This window comes from Oryza brachyantha, chromosome 8 (genome assembly GCF_000231095.2).
Source record: "Oryza brachyantha chromosome 8, ObraRS2, whole genome shotgun sequence".
In the NCBI taxonomy this organism is placed as follows: Eukaryota; Viridiplantae; Streptophyta; class Magnoliopsida; order Poales; family Poaceae; genus Oryza; species Oryza brachyantha.
In genome coordinates this window covers 18,026,433-18,048,809 of record NC_023170.2, presented here as the reverse complement: position 1 = coordinate 18,048,809, position 22,377 = coordinate 18,026,433, and the positions used below count along the sequence as shown (strand labels likewise).

The following is a 22,377-nucleotide window of genomic DNA, read 5'->3' as shown; positions in this document are numbered from 1 at the left end:
CGTCTTTTCTAATTGCCATATTAGCCTATACAAAACGAGAAATATAATTAATATTTAATTAATTAAGAAAATAAAAAAATTAAATACATATTTATTTATTTGTAAAATATTTATTTATTTATAAAGAAAACTATATATCCTTTACACCGGAGGCAAAGCACACATTGGCATGAGAGGGGAAGAAAGAAAAGGTGCAAGGAGATATTATATATAATAAATAAATAATAGTCCACTGCCACTGGTAGGAGTAAAAGTGGCATTCCGAAAAGGCCCTCGTCCTTTCTTCTAGCCCAAGCCATCCCATCTTCTCTTCTTCTTCCGAATTGTTTCTCTTCCCCCAAATCAAATCCAAACCAATCCAAGGGAAGGGGGAGGGGAGGAACTTTCCCCCAAATCCAGTCCAATCTAGGGCAGCGCAGCCACATGACCCACCAGCCATCGTCGTCGTCCTCCTCCGCCGCCGCGCCAGCGCCGGCCGAGGCCACCTCCCTCGCCCCGGGATTCCGGTTCCACCCCACGGACGAGGAGCTCGTCTCCTACTACCTCAAGCGCAAGGTCCTCGGCCGCCCCCTCAAGGTCGACGCCATCGCCGAGGTCGACCTCTACAAGCTCGAGCCATGGGACCTCCCCGCCCGCTCCCGCCTCCGCTCCCGCGACTCCCAGTGGTACTTCTTCAGCCGCCTCGACCGCAAGCACGCCAACCGCGCCCGCACCAACCGGGCCACCGCCGCCGGCTACTGGAAGACCACCGGCAAGGATAGGGAGGTCCGCCACGGCCCCCGCACCGTCGGCATGAAGAAGACCCTCGTCTTCCACGCCGGCCGCGCCCCCAAGGGCGAGCGCACCAACTGGGTCATGCACGAGTACCGCCTCGACGCCGGTGACCCCGACCCCCCCGCCTCCACCGCCATCCCGCAGGTCTCCTTTCCATTCCTATTGCTCTTTCTATTTCATTACATACCTAGTATTTCCTAGGGTTCTTTACTCTTTTCTACCGATACATTACGCAAGGACCATTTTTTTTGTTTGGAGTCCCGAAAACAAAGATCAATATTTGTTTTTGGAGGAACCAAAAACTGAAGTGTTTAATAAACTGCTAATCATTCACTGATTTGCCCGCACCCCTCTTGCCTCATCACTGCACTACTACTAGTATGCCGCTATGTTCCCAATCTGTTACTTGTGCTTCTCATAATGCGATACGAATATACGATTATGCTGATTTCTGAGACATACCTCTGCAGGATTCGTTTGTCGTGTGCCGTATCTTCCAGAAAGCCGGCCCAGGTCCACAGAACGGGGCGCAGTATGGAGCTCCTTTTGTTGAGGAGGAGTGGGAAGAGGATGAGGACGATGTTGGTTTGCTACCTGTGGAGGAGGAGAAGGACAAGGAGAACTCTGGTGACCAGGAGCTTCCTGGTGCTATGGAGAAGGGTTATCTTCAGATGAGTGACCTTGTTCAGGTAAGAGTTTCAATTCACACACCTTCTGTTTAAGGATGGGCATGGGTCGATCCATGGATAATTTAGGGTCAGCTCTAGTTCAACAAAATAAACTAAGTTTTGTCATAAAATGAAATTTAGTTCATTTAGTTGAACTAGAGTCAACCCTAATATACCCACGGGTCGACCCATGGCCATCCCTGCTTCTGTTTTCTGACCGTTCTAGTAGAATTTTAGTGCCTTTTAATACCAAATGCTGGAATGCATAGCAATCAGTTTCAGGGGGTAAGTCTTCCATATCAATACTTGACATTTTTCCTGCCAAACTGTCCAATAGTTGTTGATGGCACCTTTTGTAGGGTTAAACTATTTTTTACTCAACATGGGTACCTTGTGTTTATGATCGTATATGTTGCTTAACCTTCTATCTCTATCAGAAAAAGGAATGCTGGAATTTTTTCAGTATCACCATTAAAACTACGTGTACTGATGCCGTGTTGGGTTGTAACATGTATGCTGATATGTATTCACTTTTGATGTACATCTTCATATCTCTGTCAGGACTATGTAACAGGTCATATGAGATCACGACCGACAAGAGTCATGATATCATAGTTTCATGTCTATGAGCCTTAAAAAGTTGGAATTTCTTGTGTTGCCTATCTCTGTCTTCATTGTATATTACCAACTTTTGTGGGCCTCAAAACATATATTGTTATAGCTTGTTGAACAAATTGGTGTTTGGTAAAATAAATGTATTTTCTCTAGAAAGAGGAGCATTTATTCATCCACACAGGACTTTCTTTTTTGTGTAAGTTTTGTTCTGCAGGTGATTTTCTTTTCTTTTTCCCTGTTTCAGTTTATCTGTTTCTTTGCCCAGTATATATCTACCTCTGTGGTGACTGTTCTAATTATGCTGTTCTTTTCTTTTTCAGAACTTGGGTGATCGAAATGAAAACGGTACCATTGCCTTGCCAGTTTCGGACAATTCAAATAACAGCAACAATTCTGAAGATGTGGACGGGAATCCAGGGGACATTTTAAATGACCAAAACCTTGGGTCTAATTTTTTGCAGTATGTTGATCCTGTGGAGCAAAATGGCTTTGTGCTTAATGAAAATATGTTATCTAATGCCAGTGTTGGAGACCTTTTCAATAGGACTAGCCCCAATGATGGATTCCTAGAGCTGAAGGATTTTGCAGATATTGCAAATTTGGAGAACCCTTCAGGTAATGAATCCACCATCTGGCCTTCTGATGGTTGGCCCTGGAAATCACTTGATTCCGTGGAGGCTGTAAATGGGGCTGGCAGTGAATTTTCTGCCTTCGCTGGTGAACAGACTTTCCAGCCAGAAGAATTGGAACAGTTGTTGCAGTCGCTGCAAGAAGACTCCAATATGGGTTCAGCTATCTCTGATCCCCCACATTCATTTATAACAAACTTACCTAAGCCAGAGGATGATTCTCTGATGTTCTATGATGCACCCTTTGATTCTACGATTTGTGATGATAGTTTTAGACAGCTCAATGGATTTCTTGGCTCCCCATCAACCATTCTATCTGGTATTGATATGGTAGATGATGGTATGATGTACTATGATGCAATAGATGACAACTTGTTTAATGACCTTTTGGGCTCAGTACAGCCATCAGCTGGTAGCAGCTCCCATGCTTTTAGTGGACCTGTCCTTACTCAAGAGGTATGCAATCATTTGCATGAAGAGATCAAATTTTGTGCACACCATTGATGTGTTTACTGGAGATCACCCACAATTTTCTACTTTTACAGGTCAACAATACAACTTGTACATATAGTCCAACTCAAAAGGTTTTAGAACCTAATTTTGTAGTTGGTGCCCCATCATCTGCTAGGTTACCTGAAGCGGGTAGTCAGTTAAATTATGTTGTTTTACCAGGTAATGTCTCTATGGAGAAGTATCATAGGTCAATTATCATTTCCTGCTCTTAACGCTGACCCATCATGGAATAAGAGCATTCTCAGCACCTTTTGGGCCCACCAATACTTATCTTTTTTGCTCTGAGGGAATGTTCATTGTTGTATTTACTTGTTCTGATTGAGCAAGATTTAAGTATTAGATCATTTTGTGGGGGAAACTTAGTCTTGCTCAATCAGTGCAGAGTTACACACAATCAGCATGTGATTTCTCATTGCCTGACCATTAACCTTGTACCTGTAATTGAACATTATTGACAAGTTTTTGTACTATGTTTGACAGATTCCCAGACCAAGAGTAGTTCGATGGGGAAGCGTTTTGTAAAGATACTGGATTCAATCTCTGCGCCCCCTGCTTTTGCAGCTGCAGAATACCCAGCTAGCCTTTGCAAATCCTTGGCTCCTATTTCTGGAGCACATCACAACACTATCCGTATGTCTGCTGAAGTAATCAGCATAGGAAGTTTAACTCCTGCTTCTCGAGACAAGTGGTCCCTTGAGAAGGATGAAGGCATGGAGCTGCTCTTCTCGGCAGGTTTTGAGCCTGATACCCGTGTACACTGCGGCTGCAATACGATAACCGCAGTACTGCGTGGTGGCTTCTGCCTCTTCTTTTTTTCAGCAATAATGCTCTTGGTGAGCTACGAGGTGGGCATGTGCATCTATGGCAAATAGCCTGCTGCTGGTATTGGAGTAAGAACATGACGTTAGGTAATCGTATCTGTATTGAGGCAAACTGGGGACCTCCTGCTGGCTTAATGTATTGCATTGCATGACATGGCATGACCTCCGTATGTTAAAGAAAGGGCTGAGGCTGTTTTAACTATAGAACTAGCTGTGCCATTTTGCTGCTCGAGCTCGAGATCTAGTGGTGGGTGTATGTATGAATTCCTCAGGTGCTATTTAGTAGTAGTAGTAGTAGTAGTAGTAGTAGTAGTAGTAGTATGTGCGAATTGGTTATTTATCAGTGCATGATGTTGCTGCTAGTAATTCATGTTTCTGGTTGCCTTGGGCGGCGCTAGTGCAGAATGATGTAAATATTCTCCAAATCTGCAATGAATTAAAACGAGGATGCATTTGCACTACAAGTGGTTGTTCCAGGTTTTTGAAGGGGAAAGATTATATTAATGTAGAAAACGCTCTGTTGCATTTGTCGGTCGCAGGTATCTGGCGATAAAGAAAATGTTTACAGCTATATTTTGTACAACACTTGCGTTGTCGTCCTGAATATAAGCTGAAATGCTTTACTTTACAAAGCTTGAAAAAAAAACATACGTTGCATTTATTTATCATTTGATTGCATTATATTAGCGTATAAACTCTGGCAACATAGTTGAAATTTCTATGGCATCCTTATTAAATATACATGCATATAAATAACTGCTCCATCCTGCAAGCAGTTGTTTTTCTCAACTACAGCTAGTATGTGTGTGTGTTTCCGTCGGGAACCCCTGTGAACTAACACAAGCCAGGGTGGGTTACCGCAACAAGTCTACATTTCTCCTGGAAGCATGGTGTCTCCTGGAAGATCGCAAAATGCATTGCCCTGCATAGTTGCAACAGACGCAGTCAGTAGCGTTTTAGTTTAGTTTAATTCTTGTTTTACTGAGGTCTCTTCTGATTAATAATGTAAGACTTTATAGTAATGTTAGACATAAACAAAAGGATTTTTCATGATCACTTTACTTACCTCTCCTGTAAGATGGGCAACGCATCTTTTCTCGGCGAGCAGTTCAGCTTCACTCTGAAAGAATTATAAGGTTCATAGATAACTTAAAAACCTGCATGCTGCTTTTGCAATCTAGTAGAATATTTTACCAAACAGCGATTCGCACATATCATACCTTTTTGATCCGTTCCCAGAGGAAATCGTCCATTGCCACATCTTTAGCTAGTTCATAGTCACCATCACCCTGTATGAAGCACATACTTCGCTTACGACAACGGTGTCTGATCCTATAAGAAAAGGCAGGGAAAACATACCTTTGACCTGCATGGCATGCTGAACACGATGTCCTCTGCTATGCCATAAGGATTTCCAGTCGTATAAACCTGAGTTTTACCGTTTCTTTTGGTTCAGAGGCATAACAAATTAAGGGAAACAGCCAACAACCAAAAGTCCCGAATTTTACCCCAGTAGAGAACCAATCGCCTTCTGGTGTAGGAGTTACAAGCGACCTAATAGCATCCACTATGGAAACGGCAGTTGATGCAGCTGAAGATCTGCCCCACTTCTCAATGAGGACTCCTCCACGCTGTTGAAACCATAGGAATGATGTGAACAAACGCAACATCGTTTCAGTTCTCTCAATTGAAAAATAAATTGTTGTGGGGCTTACCTTTTGAACTGTTTTGGTGAATTCCTCTTCTAACCACTTTGTGTCTTTAATGACTTCTTTCACTGGTCTTCCATTAATTTTAGCATTCAAAAAATCAGGAACCTACCCAGAGTAAATGATCAGTACTAGGAATTAACAAAAGTACCTAGATATGATATTCAGAAATATTACAATAGAAAGCCAGTCACATATAATCATATCTTCACCTGAGTTGTTGAATGGTTCCCCCAAATTGTCATATTTGATACTTTGTCATAAAATACACCCGCTTTTAGTGCCAACTGCAAAAAGAAAAATTAAGACTATTATTTATTTGAAATCAAACTATAAAATACATTGAAAATACTGCGGATCTAGTATCAAGTACCTGGCATTTGGCTCTATTTTCATCCAACCTCGTCAACGCATGAAAGTTTTTAGCAGGTATGTTCGGAGCATTCTTTAAACAAATCAATGCACTACAAAAGTAAAAAAGAAAAATTTAATCCAGACATGACAATAGCATAAAACGACACAGTTAGAGAGCATAAACAAAAAATTGCATACTTAGTGTTACAGGGGTTTCCCACAACTATGACTTTCACATTCCGAGATGCCACGGCGTTAAGTGCTTTCCCCTGATGCAATCAGAATTTCAGAGCATAACAAGAGTAAAACTTACAATCATCTGCTACCAAGTATTGAGTGTTACTAGTTTGCTGGTTGAGGTTGGTTGCACGTTTTATGCAAACGAATCCTATAGTTAGTCAGAGGTTGGAAATTTTAAGGTGCCTCCTGGCAGGTCCATTTTCCATTTTGGAGGTTTCCTCACAGTTTCGCGGCAGTATAATCCACAAAAAAACTGAGAAGGGGAAAGCAAAAAGGAAGACCTGTTCAGCAAAGATTTGACCGTTGATATCTAGTAAGGCAGATCGCTCCATTCCAGGGCCTCTAGGCTTAGCCCCAATTAGGAGAGCCCATTCTGCGTCTTCAAAAACTACGTAAGGGTCTATACCAATGCTGACTTCCCTTAGTAATGGATACAGTGAATCCTCCAATTCCATAGCCACACCTACAGTTGTAGTTTTAGCAAATGATTGTGTGTCTCTAATCATAAGGCCAGATGAATAAGAATGAAGATACCTTCAAGTGCTTGTATTGATCTTTCAGAGCCCAACAACTTAAGTGCTATTGGCTGGTTCTGTCCAAACACCTCACCAGAGGCAAGCTGCAAACGTTTACAATAAAGAAATGGCCAGCATTGTTATATGTTTATTGTACATGCGCTGGCAAGTTTCCTTCATGTATTTCCAGCCTAGGCATTTTGAGTAAGCTACTTACTTTGAAAAGTAGATGGTTTGATATCATCCCGGCTGCACCTGACACAGCAACATTCACTAAGCTCTTCCAGGACTTGGTCTTCTCATCCTGCGTTCCATTCAACAGGGCACACAATAAACAGACTAGGATAAACAGGCAGTACTGCATCGAAATGAATAAGTGGGGAACTGAGTGATGCTCCAATTCAGGTAACTTGGGTTAGAAGAACCGGTTACAGCTATCGGTCTATGGTAAGATATGACGACAAAGTTGTACAGGTAAGGAGAGAGTACAATAATGCATCCTATACTCTGTTTTCGGTGAGAACAGAGAGGCACGTTTACAGCTATCGGCCTATCAGACGATACCATCACAGATTTTCTAGAGGTCAATGGTAGGTGCAATGCCCATTTTTGAAGCCGGTATTTGATCCTAGACTTTGCTTTGTAAGTAAGTACCTAGGAGCCAAAAAGGTTTTTTTTTATTTAGTTTGTTTGAGAAAAGCTTGATCCTTGAGGTGAAAATAACGGTAAGTTCATGAAACAGAAACAGTAGTACATCGATCGAACACGTCGTGAGTATTTGTTTCCTGTGTCCGAATATGTGGAGTGTCCAACACCAACTGGGGCGATGGCGATGAAAAGGAATCGGATGCAGCATCACAGTCGGCATAGCAACAAGCCAGGCTTAGAAAGGAAATCTTGCGGGCGGCACCAACCAAAAGAAACGAAGGGAGAGCAGGCGAGCATTTGAACAAACAGATGGTACGTGGGACTCACCGCCTTGAGGTCGTAGGTGGTGCAGAAGACGCCGTAGCACTCCTTGCGCGTGGCCGGCGCCTCCTCCGCCGCGACCGCCGCGGGTGGGCCTTGCGCCTGCCTGCGGTGCAGAGTTTTTGAGGTCGACGAATCAAGATGCATGTAGTACAAAGAGAAGAGAGAATTGGAAGGAAGCGCGTGTGGGCTTGACCAAGAAGAACACTAAATTGAAGAGAGTGTGTGTAGTGATGAGTAAGTAACTGACTTTGGGGCGGCGTCGAGGGAGCAGCGGAAGGTGGGGCGGTGCGGGCGTCGGAGGAGGAGGAGGGAGGTGGCGCGGCGAGAGGAGAGAGGGGCCGGCGACGAGGAGTACGGGGAGGAGAGATCGAAGGCTGCACCTGCCATGGCGAGAGAGAGAGAGAGAGAGAGGTGGGGTTTGGAATGGAATGGAATTGGATATGGTAGCGTGCGTTGAGTTGAGCGCGAACAAGCAAGGAGTGGAGGAGATTATTAGCACGCGGGAGGGATTCGGATTAGCCTCCTCCTCCTCCTCCGTATTTATACTACTCCTACTACTGTAGTATTTATTATACATACTAGTACGGCGTACTTCCAACTGCTCCTCCTCGAACACTGTGTATATACGGCACTGATTCAGTGATGTGCATAGCCATGTCAGCGTCCACTTCATCGCTCGGCACCTTCTCCCTGCTGTTTTCTTACATTTTCTTATTCCTTATTTTCACGCCATAAACTCTCTTTAACTCGAACAAATTATCATCGTAATATTACTTTAAGTGGTACTGCCTCCGTCCTATAATAACATTATTTTTTGTTTTTATGTGTCCAACATTTGACCATTCATATTATTTAAAAAAATTATACAAAAACTTATAAAAATTAGTTATGCATAAAACATTATTCATATTTTATCATCTGGTAAGAATAAAAATATTAATCATAAAAATTTTTCAAATAAAACGAAAAATCAAAACATTATATAAAAAACTAAAAAATAATCTTATTTTAGAACGGAGGTAGTAGAATCCTAGATGTGATAGCAATTTGTCCATGTGCCAATCAACAAAGAATATTGTGATTGTTTAATTTTTTTCATAAAAAACCAAATGACATACCTACAAATAAAAAATAAATTACGAATGTAACTTTTATATGCAAATTCTTAGTCATCTAAAATCTTAGAGTAAAAAATAACTTTTGGTAAAACCCTTCAAAATCAACCTTAAATTTAAGATAAAAAATTTAAATTTTGTATTACAAGCGTAAGCATGAGAAAAAGAATAAGAGTGGAGATTACTTTAGATATCAAACTTTGAGAAAATATATTGACCCCAGATATCATCATCGATATATCTTTGCCGTCCACTGCCTTGCAAAAAGAAGAGACCTCCGTGACCCAACCAAGAACCAGTAGTCGTCCTCCATGGATAGGGGGAGCTAAGGATGGAAAGGTGCAGGGCCACAAAGCTACATCTTCTACCGAGGCTCTATCGGATACATCTTCTACCGAGGCTCTATCGGATACAGTAATAGTACATGCGGCAAACTTTTTCAAGCAGAGCTTACATATCATCTAAATAGCTATAAAAATTTTTTTAAAAAATTGATAAGATATATTAATGTGAGTTATATGACTACACAAACATGTAAGTTTAAATTTAACTTCTACAAGTTGTAAAAAAACAAAAATAAACTTAAACAAGTATACGTACATTTATAATTATTTTTTTACCACATGTAGAAGTTGAATTTAAACTTACATGTTTGTAAAGTGATATAACTCATATTAATATATCTTATAAAAATTTGTCATATTTTTTGATGACTATTTAGATGATATATAAGCAACATGTGGACATGCACCCGTGTGCTAAAAAAATTGCATCCTAGTACATACTGGCAGGTGTGACACTCTTCTTTTTTTTGATAGATTTTTTTTATTATTTTTATAAGTATTTTAATTTTTAGTATAAAATTCTCTTGTATGTTATGTTAGAATGCATCGTAAAGACGAGGGAAAAAAAAAAGGAGAGAGCTGTGCAGTCATCTTAGCTAGCTATTGGTGCGGCATGGAAATGGCCAGCACGTTGAGCTATCGATCGAAGTGAACTACATGCTGATGGAGACGTAGAGCTGGACGGACCTATCAATAATTTCATTGATCTCTCCTCCAAGCATAGACGCATCACATTTGTATTTGTGATGAGTAATGAAATAACGAAGAAACAATTAATATATCGTGTTTGAGGAGGGAGGCAGCTAGAAGTTCTTGGTGGCCTGGTAGGTGACGCCGAACTGCCAGTCGCGGGGGAGGACGTGCCAGGAGGTGGCCTTGCGGTGGTCGCCGGTCATGACGCGGAACGTGAGCGACTCTCCGGTGAGGTCCTCCGACGTCTGCCACTCCTGCCCCCAGTTGCGCTTCAGCGTCGTCCACTTCACCCGCTTGTTCCCCTTCACCATCAGCCCCGCCACGTCACCCGCGCCCCCCACGTTGGCCACCATCACCAGGATGAAGTACTTGTTCCCCGTGATGGTGTACCTCAGCCCTCCCTGCTTCACGCAGGGCACCCGTCTGTATGAGATGGGCACGATGCCGGCCTTCTCCTGCGCGATCTGCAGGAAGGCCGGCATGGACAGGTCCAAGTGCTCGCGCGGCGGGTTGCACCACCCGCCGTTGTCGCCCGGCTTGCTGGGGTCGGGCGGGCACAGGTTCGTCGCCGTCACCACCACCGTCGCGCCGGCGTTTTCATTGCACCCGTCGGGGCTGTCCACGCACCGCACCTCGTAGCAGGCGCCGCAGCCGGCGCCGCCGTTGAACAGCGCCGTGCTCACCGCCACCGTCTGCACGCCGTACCCCTCCTTGGACGTGTCCTTGTACCCGCACGCCCCGTCCAGCGTGCCGGACCCGTCGCGCCCGCCGTAGAACGTCGCGTGCGCCGGCTTCCATGGCCCCGCCGTGAACTTCCCGTGGTTCCGGTGCACCTTCGCGCCGCCGGCCGCCTCGGCCACCAACGCAACCACCACCAGCCCCAGCCCCAGCCACCACATCATCGATTATTATATATTTACCTTCTTCGGCTATTACTTTTTTTTACTTGCTAGCCGGGGATTAGATTTCCGAAACATTGTGCTTCACATCATACGCTTAAATACGTCATTATGCCTAATTAGTTTGGCCATTTTTAGAGCTTGCGCTTCTTGCCGTTGTTGAGGGAAATGCTCCATTAGCGAGCGGTTTTGAGCAATTGGAGGATGACCATCCAAGAAAAACCAACAAAACTGCTGTTCTGTTATCAGCGACTGGGCAGCAGGCAGCTTGACCTGACATGTTTATAGCAGCATGCTAACTCAAACTGCCTATGCTGACGATGTTATGCTTTATGATACAGCTTACGATGTTATATACTATAGGTCAACAGTAAAAAGTTTGTAGCATAAATATCAGATCAGGGTTTACGCAATGACAAACAGCAACAAAGAAGTTATGTATGACACATGGTTCTTTATGCATTGTGTATAACAAGATGAAGTGCAGGTTAAAACAAACAGCTCATGTTCACAATGTATGTTCGACAAGCTGGATATCAGGGCATGTGACGACACTTATTTTGCTCAACTAAATTTTATTACTGTGAGACGAACGATCAACACATACTATTAAGCATCCATGTTGCAAAATCCATGTAATACAAGAACGACACTGTCTCAGGCTCGATGATGACAAAAAGGTTGACATGGATGTGATACCAACATTTCAGCTGCAGGCTAGCGACCTACAGCGGGGTCAGGCCAACGACACCTGCACAGCACATATATTAGTGTTGGAAACAGATGCACTTTTCCTTTCTTAAAAAAGTCGGCTGCACTTGCACTTCATATATTTAGCAGAGCTGAGCAATAGTTAGATTACAGGTCAAGACTGAAGAATTATAAACACTTGACAATCATGAATGTCTCATGAATAACAGCTGTTGTGAGTTATTTGTATAACCATGTGCAGAATCCGCAACTAATCCAATGTCTTCTATGATCACCACCAGGTGAACATTTACTTTTTGAATACAAGGTTTATAATGTTTTTCGTTACTGATATCTGTTTATTCCAATATATTTATTCATGCATGCACCTATGTAACATAATAACATTACAATAACATTCATGGAACAGAGATCTGATACATAGACATACCACATGCAAGTCGCCCACCGGCATTTCCAGTACTGAGGCTAAGCTCATGCCCCCCTAAAAGTGATGGATATAAAAAATGAGGTGTGTGTAAACTCACGGGAAAAGATGTTAAGCGTGAGCATAAGTAGACATACCCTTCCCCAAATCATCTTCAAGCTCATGAACAACGAATGCTCTCCCAACAACAGAATTTGGTCCGGTAAGAAGAATCTATGTTGAAGAGACCATCAAAAGTTGGTACACTGATTTTTGGAGTTCATAAACAGCAAACCACAACTCGTACTAATTGTAAAAACGGATTATGTAACTCTACCTGGCTATCAACAATGGTTGCCTCAGCTACCCCTGTATGATCATAATTAAAACAAACAAACAATAAAATAAGTAATACCCAGAAGGATAAATTAACGGGTCATCTTTTGGATTTTTAAAAGAAAGGTCAAACGACATATTTGCAAACGAAAAATAATTTGTACATAAAAATTTTATATACATGTTTTTAGCGATCTAAAAGCAAAGGCTGAAAATAAACTATGGTGAAAAAGCACCAAAATCAACTCCAAATTTAAGGTTGAAAATTCAAATTTTGGCTTATAAGCATAAGTTAGAAGTGAAAAGATGAGGGCCTAAGAAAGAAAACATCTAAAATGCATTGGTAGTGATTATTGAAGGCTATACCTTCAGCATTGGCAACAATGTTTCCCAGGTCACCCGCATGACGCACTTCATCTTCTGGTGCACCGTGCGTCAAATTGTTTGGGTTAAAATGTGGTCCTGCAAGACATATTTTGTCATGCCATGCCATGTAAGTAGGCATGCCTCAGTGAATTGAACAGATACTATTTGTTTTTCATTGTATGAGGCTATGAGCATTGCAGAGGTTAGATGGCACTTGTATGCTGAAAAAAAATTAATGCAAGCTGAAAGTTAATCTAAATAGGAATTTGGTTGTGCTTATTAGGGGGGAGTGCAGATGTTGATCATTTCAATTGTGAATCATTTGCATATGTAGGAATAACTGAATTCAGTGGACAATCAACCTGTTGATATGCACCCATTTGTAGTATCGCCAAACTCGTGCTGTAAAACAAACATAAATATATTTTAGGGGTAATTAGACTATTATTTTCTAAATAAAAATGAAGAAATGCAAGCACAACACTTACAAGGTGGAAGCCGTGAAGTCCAGGAGTAAGTCCTGTTACACGAACGTTGACTGTTGTAGGACCTGATGATATACATGAGCAAGTAGAGGAATGAGACACACTCAGGAGCATTGTGATGGATGGTGAATGTAATGTACCTACTATGTACACTGCTAGTGAATCTTCAGTTTCTATCTACAAGTGAGAAATTGGTAAGCCAAATATTATGTTCTAGTGTGTGAACTTTGAAGTAAATGAAATCATGCGTATGCCTCCAATTGACGTAGTAACAGTTAAGAAATGACAGGCAGGTGCATTGCAAGTTTGACTCATGGCAATGCACACACATCACCGAAGCAGAAAGTAGTCATTTGTACAGAGCCAAATTCGAGCTATGCGTTTTATTATTGATTTTTTTAATAAAAAGAAGAGCTTTGCAAATAAATAGCATGACGAAAGAGGGGAATTTTATCCTTTCTTGGGGTGCCCAAGTTAAGTAGCGGCCTAGGCAGTCAGTTAATCGAGGAAGCTTGTACTGGCAGTTGTATAGGGTGGGCAAGTGGAAGTGACCTTCGTCTTCCTGGGTGAGTGTGACGACGCCCTCGACCTGGGAGGTGCCCTTGAGCACGGCGACGGCCTTCTTGGTGGCGTCGGCGACGACGAGCGCCCTGGCAGCGGCGGCGCCCCCGGGGCCGGCGACGAGGCGGAGCGGGTGGAAAGGGCGAGCAGAGGAAGGGGACTGGAAGAGGGCGGTGGCGGAGAAGAGGAGGGTCTGCGCGGCCATGGCGACGGCGGCGGCGTAGAGAGAGAGAGAGAGAGAGAGAGAGGGGGTTGGTGAAGTGGCTTGGCGAGACGATGATAAGGTTATTTATTATAGTCCAGTGATAGATAGGATGAGATGAGATGAGAGGCGACCACCTGTCCTACTCCGATCAATCCTGGCCGTTGCTTCCTTCCTACACTCTCAGGGTTCCGTTGCCAGATAGATGATGTTGTTTGTGGCTGTGCCATATTGCCAACACATACAGCAATGTGACATAAAAGATCTTAACCTCCAGCACATAAAAGATATTTTTGTATTTCTAAGTTAAGATGTATACTCATAGTATTTGTACTTTTGAGTTGTTCAAGAGTACTAGAGTATTCTTCTCTATTATTCTCCCAAGAAGATGCCAACACCCAAGAGCATTTCAGTAGCAAAATTCAAGGCCCATTTCAATTCAGCCCTGCTGTGCTTCTTGGCGAGAGGGGAGCGTACAAATAAAATGTATGGGCACCCAGGTCTCAAAGTGGTTGTTGGGCTCGTAATCGATAGATTAGGTCCATTTTAGGAGACCTTTTAGGTCATCTTCAGTTCTTCACTTTGCAGCCAAAATCAACCTTATTGACTGCCAAATTTTAGCACATTTTGATATTGCCAAATTTTTCTGACGTTGGTGTTTTCTTCTTTAAAACTACAAGCAAATTTTGTTTTTTTGCTTTAAAACCATAACCAAATTTTGGCAATGTTTTTATATGAGGAACTTTTTAGAGCTACCAAATTTTAGTACGGTAGTGATGGCAACATCTGTTTAGTTTATTACCCTGTCAAAATTTTTGGTAACGCCGAATTTTAGTATGGTTTAAAGTGGTAATGAAGTGCATTACATCGATTTCCTGCATATGATACCCCCCCCCCCCCCCAAAAAAATGAAAATAGTACATCGACCACATCTCATGCAACGTCCAAAAAATTGTCACGGAAATTAGTAAGTCAGGATGGGTCTAACTCATGCTAGTCGGCAATAGCTAGCAGACAGCCCAACTTGAGATTTTGCTTAATTAATTTGGTCATTTACGTTATTTATTATCATCATCTTCTTGGATTCTGCATATGCAGTCTCCACTGATAATCCTGCCTGCCTGGAAACATGTAAATTAAGTGCTACCACTACTGGTTAGTTGTAAGTTCTATCTTCACGGGCCTGCACCATTATGGATTCTGCATAGGCAGTCGACTCATCATCACTCAGTCCAGATGATGCAAAGTTGTGTCGATCAATCTCATCTCACGCGGGGTTTCGTTTCTGCTTATATTGATAAGTTAAAAATTAAAATTTTAACTTTAAATATAAATTTAATTTTAATATGCTTCGATCATAATTTACTTTTTAACATATAGTTTTATATCGCTAAAAATATATATACAAATTTTATTTATAAATTATTTTTATTTATAAATATATGGTTTGACATCGACCCCTCCATGTGAAGATTACCAGCCTGTGTCATGCACCTCAGTTCCTCCGTACGTTACGACTCCCCTTTTCTCAAATCATGTCTCCTTTGGATATGACGTAGCTCAGTACCATATATTATTAAGTTTATGGTAAAACCTTTCGTCCGGTTTAAGCACTGTATTTACCACAGATGATGGTATTTACGATTAAGTATTTTTTAGTGATAGGTAAATAATATATCTATCTATGCTCATATGTCTACCATGACTTTAATATTTTATTAATATTAAGATAAGATGCATGGACTTAATCTCTAAGGAGTTGTGCGTCTATGTGTATGTTCATTTGGGTATGTATGCGCGCATGGATGTGACCACATACTTGTCTACTAGTATATGTTTTACGTTAGATGCTCCAGAGAAGAGTAAGCAATTAACATATTTTTTACAAGTTAATTACACAAGTTTTAGCTAAGTAATTAGACGATCAGAAATATGTATATGTGCATGCTATCCTTTCATATATCTTCTTACCGTACGTTCTTAATTATATCTATATATATATTAAATGGCTGCTGTGATAACTATTCCTAAACTAATGAATTAACTACTATAAAGTTAAATTAAATTAAATTATTTTTGAAAGGATGTTATACATCTAAAAGAACAAGTTTCAAAAACATGTGTATCAATCTATTAATCCATTCACTTCGGAAGAACACACCCTTAGTTAGCCTTCGTCTAACGGAAAATTATTTTCTGGAAAAGAAGTTGACTTGTGTTGATAATAGTTTATTGGTGGTTTGTTTATGTGTGGCACTGGCATACGCTTGCATGTTCTTGAGACATATACGACTATCTTAAAGTTGAATGACTCCAACTAATGGTAGTAATAATCGAGACCCCAACAAGCAGCCATCATTATAATCTGCAGTAACTAATAACCTTCTTGTGTCATCTTTCCCATGTGATTGGTACCTCGAATGATCCATCCACCGGACTGAATGCTTGCGCCAACCCCAATCATGCATATATCTGTCTTTTCTTTGTAATGGATTCTTCGAAGCACAACTTACTATTTAATTATAAATACCAACAAAAATACAGAAATGCATGTGAGAGAGTAGTTATTAGTCTTCAGACTTCAACAAAGAGGGGAAAAAGAAGTAGTGTCGCCTAATTGCACGCACGTAATAAGCATCATCTTAACTTTTCCCAAGAATATTAATTATAGTATCATACACACATATCACACATGGCATTTGCATCAACCACAGTATTTTTCTCAGTAGTAGGAGAGTATTTGTTAGCGTCCATCTCAGAGAAATTATTTGTTATTAGCGTCGGTAGATGACATTATACCCATAGTACATGCATGCATTTGTCAAATTGAATGCTTCCTCTGTGATTGGACTCACTCAACAGTAGCACAATGCATACAAATAGGAACAATGATCGGTATGTGGATTAAAGAAATGGATATCGACAGGGCCGGCCATAATTATTCTTGCAGCTCGATCGTATCGTATTCGTATAGCAGGAGCACGATGCAGCATATATAGGAGAGCAAAATTTAGGAGGAGAAGAAGACAGATGCAGATGTACATGACAAGGAATTAGGTGCAGGAGAACTTTCAACCATCATTACTCTTCAGATCTACATGTATGTACTGTTTGGTCCTTCCAGTTTGTCTTGCCCCATTTTAGTCGTCTTCCAAGTTGCTCAGTACTGAAGGCTAGATGCAGGCAAGCAGGTCTTGAATTCCTGAATCTGTTTGTTTAGTTCCTGAATTCCTGATGAGTGGGGCATCCACTAGATTTTAAACTTAAAGGGGAGCTACATGTTAAAAGCAGAGGCCAGAGGAATAAAGCTAGGTAAAGAAGAGATCACATTAACAAACAAGGTTGCTAAAGAGATTAACAAAGAAAGGGAAGCAATGCAATGGTAGGTTAGGCTGTCATTTAGACAGAATTCCATCGCACATCTGGGCACTTACCTTCTCCGGTCTCTGCTTTGGTTTACTTTGCATCACTTTGCACCCCATGTGGCAATGGAATCAAACAAGCTGTGCTTGCTTAGCTTGTTTACCAAACACACACAAGTACCAGCAGCACAAGTAGTTGTACTAGTAACAAGCTAGAAATAAAGAGAGCAGGCAGGTAGATGGGGAACTGTATTGTCAGTTAGGTAGGTAAAAGTACCGTAGGCTCCCAGCCTGATAAAATTCAGGGGCGGAGGATTACTTGTGAGTAGCAATAAATCCGAGACACACAGCGGTGCCATTGCCAACGAGCCCCACGCCTTGGTGGTGCGGTGCCACAGCAACGGTAATACTAGCAGTAGTAACTGTTAAGCCTGTGTTTGGGTTGTAATTGGATCCCAGTAGCAGCATTGCCATGTGTAATCCAGCATCAGTAATATATGAATTCAGAGGAGAGGAGAGACAGAAAGCAAGCAGGGAGGAGAGCAACCATGAGCAGACAAAAAGCACCAAACCAAGACGCACTCGCAACAGATGTAGTAGGAGTTAGGAGTACCAGTGTCCAGTGATCTTTCTCTTTCTCTCTCGCATCACTTTCCATACAGGACTACCAAATTACTCATCTTGTTATTGTTCATCTCCAATGGCAACTGGTTTTAGTTTTCTTGCTGGTAGTTACTGCTACTAGCCAGCAGTAATGCTGATGCTAATGCAGGAGCAGCTTTGAGCCTTGAGATGATGCAGCTGCTAAAGTCCGACACAACCTAACAGGAACAGTTCACAGCTGCAGCCTCGCGGCAGCTTGGATCCTCCTCTCTACATTTGCTGCATGAATTAATTATTTTTTGAAGCCCGCATGAATTAATTATTGGAGAGGCAGGTCTGTCTCCTCTCCGGCCTCCTCCCTCCCCTTCTCCGTCTCCGGCCTCTGGTCGTGCTGGCTGGGGTGCCCCATCCCCAATCACACCTTTCTTTGTCCTCCCAATCGATCATACATTACCAACTCTCTTTCCTTGATCACATCGTCTTCCCCTCCTCCATACTGCTTGTTTGCCATGCCCAGCAAACCCCTAACTTCGATTTGATCCGTACCGAAGCGACCAGCACCAATGGAGGGTCAGGGTGGCACGAGGACGCGCCGTCGCGCCGCCACCGCCGCCGCCAGCCCTGGCCGTAACAAGGTCTGGGTCGAGCCACCGGGCAAGAGCCACCACCAGCCTCCGCCGCGCTCGCCGCCCCCGCCCCTTTCCCCGTCATCCAAGAGGGTCGCGGTGGTCTACTACCTCTGCCGCAACCGCCATCTGGAGCATCCACACTTCATCGAGGTGCCGCTCGCCTCACCGGAGGGACTCTACCTGCGAGGTCTGTAACAAAGGCGCCGCCTTTCCGGTTCAAGCTGCAGTTTTTTTTTCTTTTTTCTTCACGATCCCTCCCCTACCAATGCGCTGCAGATGTGATTAACCGCCTCAACGTGCTTCGAGGGAAGGGCATGGCGGCCATGTACTCCTGGTCGTGCAAGAGGTATATGTACATTCATGGCTTCCTGGGTACTAAAACTCTCGACCTTCCTCTTCCTCGATTGGCCTGATCCGTCCAGCATCAGCAGGAGCTACAAGAATGGCTTCGTGTGGCACGACCTGTCGGAGGACGACCTCGTGCTCCCGGCGCAGGGCAACGAGTACATCCTCAAGGGCTCCGAGCTCCTCGACCGATCACCACCAGGTTTGTGTTCGACGAATTGCCTCGCAGTTACTGAAATCGACCATTCATCAGATCTTGCTCCAATTCTGCCTCGTTTCAGATCGGCAGCAGAATGGCGTTGGCGAGCCCAAGGTTGAGACCCTGAAGCACCTTCCAGAAGAGTCCCCTCATTCGCGAGGATCGCAGGAAGGGTGCTCGTCGTCGTCATCTCCATCTGCTGTTACAAAAGAGGCCTCCCCACCACCTCCTACACCCCAACCACAGCAGCAGGCACAATCGGCTACGTTGCTGCCTTCGTCGTCTGCTTCCACCAACCGTGAGGATGACCAGTGCAGGACTCCCCGTTCTGGCTCATCTGGAAACCTGTCCCCTGAACCGGCAGGAAGAGTTGCTCCTCCGTTATCAGAGGCAAGCTCTCCAGGACCTTCAGAGTACAGAGTTTGCAAGCCCATCGGAGCCCAGGATGCATCCACGCAGACCGACGACAGTGAGAGGGACGTTCCTGAGAGGAATACTCGTATGACAGGGGTATGCACAGAGGATGGTACATCAGACGCTGAGATTCAAGAATGTCATCAAAGGAGTACACAACCATCGCCAAAGGGTCCTGGAGTTGTTCGAGAATCACCACTGGTGTGCTCCTCTGATGCTTCTCCAGGTGGTAGAGTTGAGACATTGGAGTCCCTGATAAGGGCAGAAGCCAGTAGGAGGAGTAGCTTTAGGGCCCTAGAGGAGGAACATCTCTTTGCCCCAATGGGTGTAAAGTTCAAGCCTGCCAATTTGCTCATGCAGCTGATCACTTGTGGCTCTATTTCTGTTAAGGATCACCGGAGCTTTGGGCTCATCCCAACATACAGGCCTCGGTTTACACAAGTTGAGTTCCCTTCTCCAATGTTCTCTACCCCTATGGCGTTGCGGCACCTCGACAACGTTCCTTGTAACGCTAGAACAATTGGAATGAGAATTCCAGAATCAGAATATTTCAGTGGAAGCTTGGTCGAGACAAAGAGGCAGGAAGAGTCAGGGAAAGTAGGAACACCAACGCTTAAACGCTCGTCTTCTTACGATGAGGACAGGTACGTCATACTGTAGCTTATTCTGAATGCGGACTATGGTGTTGGCAATATGGAGTTCAATTCATGATTACATGTCAGTACTGTAGTTTTGATGCCATATATATCTTACAAATACAGTGGCCTTTCTCATTGAATGCCTGAGCTAACATTGGTTAGTTGCACTAAATGTTGAACATTTTGATGTGTTGTACGGCGTAAGTTAATTTCTCTATGTCCATCTTATACTGTCTATGCTGTCCTAGGAAAGAGGAAAATAAAACCCGTGAATAAGACATTTCAACAAATGACAATTATTTTATCGTACGGTTACTTTTTAGGTGTTCACATTTGACGCTTAACTGCATCAATTCATTAAGTTGCCTTCTAGCTAGAATGGGCATATACCTTTTTGTTATGTTACCTTGCCCAACAACTCCCTTTTTGTTATGTTACCTTGCTCAACAACTCCTTTCTTGAATATAATGGTTAGATATATTAGCCATTAACCAAGCGTCTCTTTTGAACATGTCACAGAGTCTGTAGAGTATCAGATTCCAACAGAGACATGGAAAGTATGGCTGAGTCAGGCAGTTTCAGGTGTTTGCCACAGACTATCAAAATGATATCATGTAAGCAATCTAGAAGTGGAACAATATTGTCTCCCAACTCTGATGTCAGGAACAGCTCTAGTCGACAAGAGTGTAGTACTAGATCCTCACCGCTGGGTTCATCAAAAAGTGCAAGCAATAGGATGACTGATTTATCACTCGGTAAACTATCTTCTTCAAGGGTGGAATCATTCCATGAGGAAAAGGAGAAGGTGATCAAGATCGAAGAAAGTTGAGTTGCCTCGCATTATTTTTTTCCATTTATTCACCCAGTAGTTTTTGTTTTTTCCTAGAAACTGACAATTTCTTTTATCACTGCAGGCTTGCTTCTGGAGCTCGGGTTATAATCCAATCTGCACCCTTTTGTGAAGAGAGTGATGACAGCACTGAATCACTGTAAGGGGCTGTGATTTTGTTTTCCTATGAACTGTGCTCATTGTAATTGGGTGTGTGTCTCATAGTTCTGGGAGTAGCTTCAAAGTGCAATTTTATTCATTTTGTGACATGTGTGATATTCAGCAATCAATTTATTACACCTTCATGAAGAATTCATTGCCTCAAATTGTCAGCACTGTCCTTCTCCCCCATCAATTTATCATTATTTCTGTGATGACTTAAGGAAAAAAAATCTGACTGTGATAGATTCTCTTTTTAATTCCAAGCAATCAGAAATAAACATGTGACAGTAACAGACTTGTATGGTTACACTCTTCTTTGCTACGCTATCCTTAACTCAGTGCCGTCCATCTGTAAATGCATCACCAAATGACTTGATTTTCTTAGTCTCAAGGAACAAAACCAATTAGTCTCAGCCAGATCGGCAAACTCTTGATACTGTGGACGACATCTGAAAATTTACATTAGCTGCAGATTGTGAAATCAACACCAAACTCCGCGTGATTTGGCAGTGCTTGTGTTCTCCTTATATATTATGCCTTAGCCTGTTGTCTAGTTGAACTATCTGGAATGTAACACAAGCCGTCCGGGTGAAGATACATAGGAAGGCAAAGAATGTTGTTTCAGCACAGCATCTAGGGTGGCAAAAGCATTTTGAGGCTCTTCTGGTAGCTTGTTATCTTCTTTGGTGCAAGTAAGATAGTTCATGGTTTTGTCAGGTGGTCAGGCAGAGCAGATGAAGCAATAATTCAGGTTGTTTTGTGTATGATACTATGCTCAGGGTATATATGATTAGTTGGAGATAGTCCAGCACCGGATGTTTGGTGCCATTGTATGGAATGAAGCTAAAACACAACTTTAGTTTGATTGTGAAGCTAGCTAGCCCTTTGTTTGCTTGTCTTTGGAGCATGTTGAATGTCTTCTCTATTTGTACCAGTTAAGAAACAGGTGGATCCTGGCCTGAGCCATCCATTCATCCTTGTGTGAGTGAGTGTGACTGTTGAGGCCAGAGTTGCTTGATGTGTGCACCATCCTAGCCAGAATTCTGCATCTCTTGGCTGCATCAATCAGAGGGGAGGTAGGGGTCCAACCCAAAGGTCAGGTTATCTATCTGTAAGGCTGTTGCATGCATGTTACTGCGTGATATTTGATCCAGTAAGATTGGCAGTGCTGGCATTTGCTACAGTACCACTCTCCTACTGTACTAGTTTGGAAGAGATGGTCAAGAGGCTTCCAAGTGGGTCCATGGGAATCCAGGACGGCCAATTAA

General features: G+C 42.8%; 5 protein-coding genes across 6 annotated transcripts; 2 read left to right on the top strand and 3 right to left on the bottom strand.

Annotated features, from left to right (window-relative positions):
- The first annotated feature begins 284 nt into the window (after window positions 1–284).
- Window positions 285–4,484, top strand: LOC102710047. Its single transcript, XM_006660328.3, has 5 exons — window positions 285–918; window positions 1,245–1,463; window positions 2,378–3,142; window positions 3,232–3,358; window positions 3,680–4,484. The coding sequence occupies exons 1-5, from the start codon at window positions 424–426 to the stop codon at window positions 4,069–4,071; spliced, it is 1,998 nt and encodes a 665-aa protein (XP_006660391.1). The 5' UTR covers window positions 285–423; the 3' UTR covers window positions 4,072–4,484.
- A 42-nt stretch (window positions 4,485–4,526) lies between these two features.
- LOC102709764 (malate dehydrogenase [NADP] 1, chloroplastic) lies at window positions 4,527–8,310 on the bottom strand. The gene is made up of 14 exons (XM_015840475.2): window positions 8,058–8,310; window positions 7,814–7,913; window positions 7,056–7,142; window positions 6,858–6,942; window positions 6,605–6,786; window positions 6,282–6,352; window positions 6,103–6,193; window positions 5,942–6,016; window positions 5,736–5,837; window positions 5,529–5,651; window positions 5,380–5,448; window positions 5,241–5,309; window positions 5,087–5,140; window positions 4,527–4,942 (listed from the first exon to the last, which is right to left on the bottom strand). The coding sequence occupies exons 1-14, from the start codon at window positions 8,195–8,197 to the stop codon at window positions 4,889–4,891; spliced, it is 1,302 nt and encodes a 433-aa protein (XP_015695961.1). The 5' UTR covers window positions 8,198–8,310; the 3' UTR covers window positions 4,527–4,888.
- Window positions 8,311–9,947: 1,637 nt separating this feature from the next.
- LOC121055177 (expansin-A32-like) lies at window positions 9,948–10,914 on the bottom strand. The gene has a single exon (XM_040527038.1). The coding sequence runs from the start codon at window positions 10,862–10,864 to the stop codon at window positions 10,073–10,075; it is 792 nt and encodes a 263-aa protein (XP_040382972.1). The 5' UTR covers window positions 10,865–10,914; the 3' UTR covers window positions 9,948–10,072.
- Window positions 10,915–11,282: 368 nt separating this feature from the next.
- Window positions 11,283–14,007, bottom strand: LOC102700821 (superoxide dismutase [Cu-Zn], chloroplastic). The gene is made up of 8 exons (XM_006659642.2): window positions 13,718–14,007; window positions 13,169–13,230; window positions 13,043–13,082; window positions 12,681–12,776; window positions 12,316–12,347; window positions 12,137–12,212; window positions 12,003–12,056; window positions 11,283–11,612 (listed from the first exon to the last, which is right to left on the bottom strand). Exons 1-8 carry the CDS (start codon window positions 13,929–13,931, stop codon window positions 11,587–11,589), a joined length of 600 nt encoding a protein of 199 aa, XP_006659705.1. The 5' UTR covers window positions 13,932–14,007; the 3' UTR covers window positions 11,283–11,586.
- A 3,693-nt stretch (window positions 14,008–17,700) lies between these two features.
- LOC102700546 (serine/arginine repetitive matrix protein 1-like) lies at window positions 17,701–22,081 on the top strand. Of its 2 annotated transcripts, none has more exons than XM_040526883.1 (6): window positions 17,701–18,709; window positions 18,799–18,868; window positions 18,951–19,069; window positions 19,149–20,124; window positions 20,638–20,942; window positions 21,033–21,282. In XM_040526883.1, the coding sequence occupies exons 1-6, from the start codon at window positions 18,457–18,459 to the stop codon at window positions 21,056–21,058; spliced, it is 1,749 nt and encodes a 582-aa protein (XP_040382817.1). In that variant the 5' UTR covers window positions 17,701–18,456; the 3' UTR covers window positions 21,059–21,282. The 2 variants fall into 2 exon arrangements, with proteins under 2 accessions (XP_040382817.1, XP_040382816.1); XM_040526882.1 differs by having other exon boundaries at window positions 17,717–18,709; window positions 18,954–19,069; window positions 20,638–20,943; window positions 21,033–22,081.
- Window positions 22,082–22,377: the final 296 nt, after the last annotated feature.

Bases quoted from the DNA above. Each gene is read 5' to 3' on its own strand.
- LOC102710047 (XM_006660328.3), top strand. From the start codon at position 424: ATGACCCACCAGCCATCGTCGTCGTCCTCCTCCGCCGCCGCGCCAGCG. The intron at 1,464-2,377 runs GTAAGAGTTTCA...TTTCTTTTTCAG, and splicing joins AGATGAGTGACCTTGTTCAG to AACTTGGGTGATCGAAATGA. The intron at 3,359-3,679 runs GTAATGTCTCTA...TATGTTTGACAG, and splicing joins AAATTATGTTGTTTTACCAG to ATTCCCAGACCAAGAGTAGT.
- LOC102700821 (XM_006659642.2), bottom strand. From the start codon at position 13,931: ATGGCCGCGCAGACCCTCCTCTTCTCCGCCACCGCCCTCTTCCAGTCC. The intron at 13,231-13,717 runs GTCACTTCCACT...GTATATCATCAG, and splicing joins ACTCACCCAGGAAGACGAAG to GTCCTACAACAGTCAACGTT. The intron at 12,213-12,315 runs GTAGAGTTACAT...TCTTCAACATAG, and splicing joins CAACCATTGTTGATAGCCAG to ATTCTTCTTACCGGACCAAA.
- LOC102700546 (XM_040526882.1), top strand. From the start codon at position 18,457: ATGGAGGGTCAGGGTGGCACGAGGACGCGCCGTCGCGCCGCCACCGCC. The intron at 18,869-18,953 runs GTATATGTACAT...CAGCATCAGCAG, and splicing joins TACTCCTGGTCGTGCAAGAG to GAGCTACAAGAATGGCTTCG. The intron at 20,944-21,032 runs TTGAGTTGCCTC...TTATCACTGCAG, and splicing joins GTGATCAAGATCGAAGAAAG to GCTTGCTTCTGGAGCTCGGG.
- LOC121055177 (XM_040527038.1), bottom strand. From the start codon at position 10,864: ATGATGTGGTGGCTGGGGCTGGGGCTGGTGGTGGTTGCGTTGGTGGCC.
- LOC102709764 (XM_015840475.2), bottom strand. From the start codon at position 8,197: ATGGCAGGTGCAGCCTTCGATCTCTCCTCCCCGTACTCCTCGTCGCCG. The intron at 5,652-5,735 runs GTAAGCCCCACA...TGGTTTCAACAG, and splicing joins TCACCAAAACAGTTCAAAAG to CGTGGAGGAGTCCTCATTGA. The intron at 5,310-5,379 runs GTATGTTTTCCC...TGCTTCATACAG, and splicing joins GCATGCCATGCAGGTCAAAG to GGTGATGGTGACTATGAACT.